Source organism: Nansenia antarctica (genome assembly GCF_963989245.1).
Source record: "Nansenia antarctica genome assembly, chromosome: 18".
In the NCBI taxonomy this organism is placed as follows: domain Eukaryota; kingdom Metazoa; phylum Chordata; class Actinopteri; order Argentiniformes; family Microstomatidae; genus Nansenia; species Nansenia antarctica.
In genome coordinates, this window is record NC_137691.1 from 11,307,084 (window position 1) to 11,310,501 (window position 3,418).

Sequence of the window (3,418 nt, forward strand, 5' to 3'; positions counted from 1 at the left end):
TTAAGCAGTACCACATGGGAGGGTGCGCTGTATCCTGGATATCAAAACGGCTGTGGTGTGGTCATAGTTGCCAGGGGGTCGGAGGTGACATTCATTTCTAGTGAACAGGAAGTTGATGGTGGTTCTGTGTGATTGGCAGGACACTGCGACACATCGATCATCTCTTACCGGGTCAACCGGACCCAGGTCCGACTGGGCCACAGCTTCAGTCTGAGATGTGCCTTTTTCTGCCTGAACCCGTCCTTCCACCGGATCCTGTGGTGGAAAGACGGCCGCTGCCTGGTGAACGCCAGCACCTCCTGCAGCAACGTCAGCCTGTCCCTGCATCTGGGCGGGGCCAGGGAGGACAGCGGCCGTTACAGCTGCAGGACGGAGCCGCCCGACGCCCTCGGCCCTGAAACGGTCGTCACGGTCGTCGACAGCATGCCACATACTGCTCCCACTGAAACAGCAGGTGAAAGAGCTGCAACATAATATTGGAATGCAGAATGTCATCTCTCTAGTAGTTCGGATCCATAATGTGGAGGCTAGACACGTGACATGAAGGTGTCATCTTGTTTTCTTCCCGCAGGCCTTCCCACGGCACCCGAGCGGTGCTCAGCAGGTGAGAGGGGGCGGGGTTTAACTCAGCAGGTGAGAGGGGGCGGGGTTTAACTCAGCAGGTGAGAGGGGCGGGGGTTCAGGGGGGAGTGGTGGTGGTGGTCAGGCTAATGTGCAGATAATGAGTATGGTCATAAGTCAGGCTGGGTAATCCTATGTATTAATGTGTAGGTATCCTGGACCACGTGTTGCCATGGTACCTGGTGTGTAAGGCTGGCCTCCTGGTCGTCATGGTAGCCAGTTTGGCTGTGATCGCGTGTCGGCTCCGCTGAACACCAGTCTGTCTTCATCAACGCAGCTTGGTTGGAGAATCTAACAGTCAGAGAATCTATCAGTCATTTATTTTCCTTTAAATAAAATGTTATTAATTTCAGCTCTTATTGCATTTCTACGCATATGTGAGTAACCTAAATGTACACAAAATATTGTATAATTTCCTCAAACGCTACTGCAAATTATTCATTAAGATATATCATTTATTTTCTGTTTAGTTAATTTAGGCTATATACATAATTCCTTTTTATGTCTGTACTCAATTGTTAGGGATGGGGTGGGAGAATAGGGTGAAAATGGTTTGCTATGTTTTCAATGTACAATTTGATTTGTAACTGAAAATAATAATAAATCTATTGTTAAAAATAAAGTGTGACCAATATTGCTGAAAGGCGCTAAACAGTAAAACAGGATTAGTTCTTTACCAGCTCAACGAGGAGGAGGTTGGTCCCTGCAGCCATTTCCTGAAATCTACAACACAGAATGCATCATAAATCTGTTGTTAACCCCTCCTGCACATCAATCCATCCATCTTTGTGAATCAAATCACATTCAGGTCAAACATTAACATTGGAACCAGTCGTTGCTAATACCTATTAACAGATAGCGGGTGGGCTAAGCCATTCATTTGAACACATAGGTCCATGGAATGTGGCTGGTTACTTTTACAATAGCATGTCAATATCAGTGGAGGCAATCAAGGGAGTTAAATTCCAATGGCAACATTACCTGCTCATCAAAGTACGACTGCACCCAAGAATCTGCTTGAATGGTGCTGGAGTCCACGTTTACTCTGAGGTAACCTGGGACCACAACAAGTACTTTAGGGCCTTCAGGTTAGATCATTTGTGATTTCAAACATGTTTGGCAATCATATTTGATAATGAGTTATAGAGTAAAGGACAGTAAAGGCTGTACGACTTGGTCATGACAACTAAGATATGGCTCCTCTGTGGTTCAGTTGGTAGAGCATGGTGCTAACAATGCTTAAATTGTGGGTTTGATTGACCATACTGTATATACTGAAAAATATATGAACTCACTGTAATGTAAGTCACTTTGGATAAAAGTGTCAGCTAAATATTAGGTTGGTACAGGGTTAGGGTTAGGCATGTCTGCCAGCTTCTAAAAACAGACATCATATCTCCCTTCCCACGAGGACTGGTCTCTCGTTCTTAAAATAGACACTCTCCCCTTGTTTACATCTGCTTCTCTGAGGGACTACCTACCCTTAAGCACACAGTCACACAACTTTATTCAATACTACCTCTTCCTCCATTGCCACCGAGTGCAATACTCGTTTTATTTATTATTTGTATTTAGGGTTAGGGTGATTTTACTACCACTATTGTGTTACTCAATTTGTCTCTTCCAACTACACTGCAAGTCAGCTCTCAAAAACAAGAAAAAAATAATAAAATGGGGGAAATATTGAAGCCTGAGAATTTCACTCTCTCGTACTTGTATAAACCTGAAACGTAAACTTGAAACTTGGAAACTTGTCTGAAGGTTCCCTCTTGGGGACACAACGGGCTCTCTCTCTCTTTGACAAAGGGGGAAAGCGATGGAGGACAGAGTCGCGATCACACACTGGGTCAGATCATGTCCCCTTAACCCCCCCCCACCAGACCCCCCCCCCCCAGGAGAGACTGTCCTTCATCACAGGCTAGTCCTTAAAATAGACCCTCTCTGTTGAACATGTGATCCGTCTGAGCTCCATTCTGCCACAGAGACACAAAGAGGCTCTCTCTCTCTCTCGACAAGGAAGCCAAATGGAGCAAGGCGTCGCCGTCACACACTCGTTGTTCATTCCGGTACGCCACCAGGCTCACTTCCAAGGACGAGACTTGGACGACCTCGTGGATGACCACCACCTGTTTGCCTTACCAGGACCTGCTTTCCCAGGGCTGAATCCAGAACCGGAACTGGGACCGGATGGCGATGACATGGACGACCAGCAGAGGAGGACAGAACCTATTTACCGGGTCCTGCTGGACGTGTCCCCGTTCCGTGCGGAGGACATCCTGATCCAGGTGTTTGAGGGCTGGCTCCTGATCAGGGCGCGGCACGGAGCCAGGATGGACGAACACGGCTCGGTGTCCCGCAGCTTCACCCGGGAGTTCCCTCTGCCTGAGAAACTGAGGCTGGCGGCCGGGGCGGACCTGAGGGCTCTGCTGTGTCACGATGGCGTCCTGGTCGTAGAGTCGAAGGAAAGAGCGATCGAGGAGTGATCTGATGAAGGAACTCAAATCTGTTGGTTACTGAGACGAGAAGGGTCTGGAACACACTGGACTGAATCAGATAGATAGATAGATAGATAGATAGATAGATTGTGCAAGATTGTGCAAGGTGTACCAAGGGGGTCAGAAAGTCAACAAAACAAGCCGTTCTGAAACAGTTTTTTTTAACACATGATCTGAATGATGTGACCACTACTGCAGAGTCACTCCCTATCTTCCTCCATAGACTGAGGACCCATCTCTTCACCCTCACCTGAACTGTCCCTCGGGAGCCATCTACATCCCCTCTACCCCCCTGTACAATT

General features: G+C 47.6%; 1 protein-coding gene across 1 annotated transcript; it reads left to right on the forward strand.

Annotated features, from left to right (window-relative positions):
• Window positions 1-2,645: 2,645 nt before the first annotated feature.
• Window positions 2,646-3,104, forward strand: hspb3 (heat shock protein, alpha-crystallin-related, b3; the record flags this gene model as incomplete). The annotated part of the gene is made up of 1 exon (XM_080547896.1): window positions 2,646-3,104. The coding sequence occupies one exon, from the start codon at window positions 2,646-2,648 to the stop codon at window positions 3,102-3,104; it is 459 nt and encodes a 152-aa protein (XP_080404022.1).
• Between the last annotated feature and the right edge of the window lie 314 nt (window positions 3,105-3,418).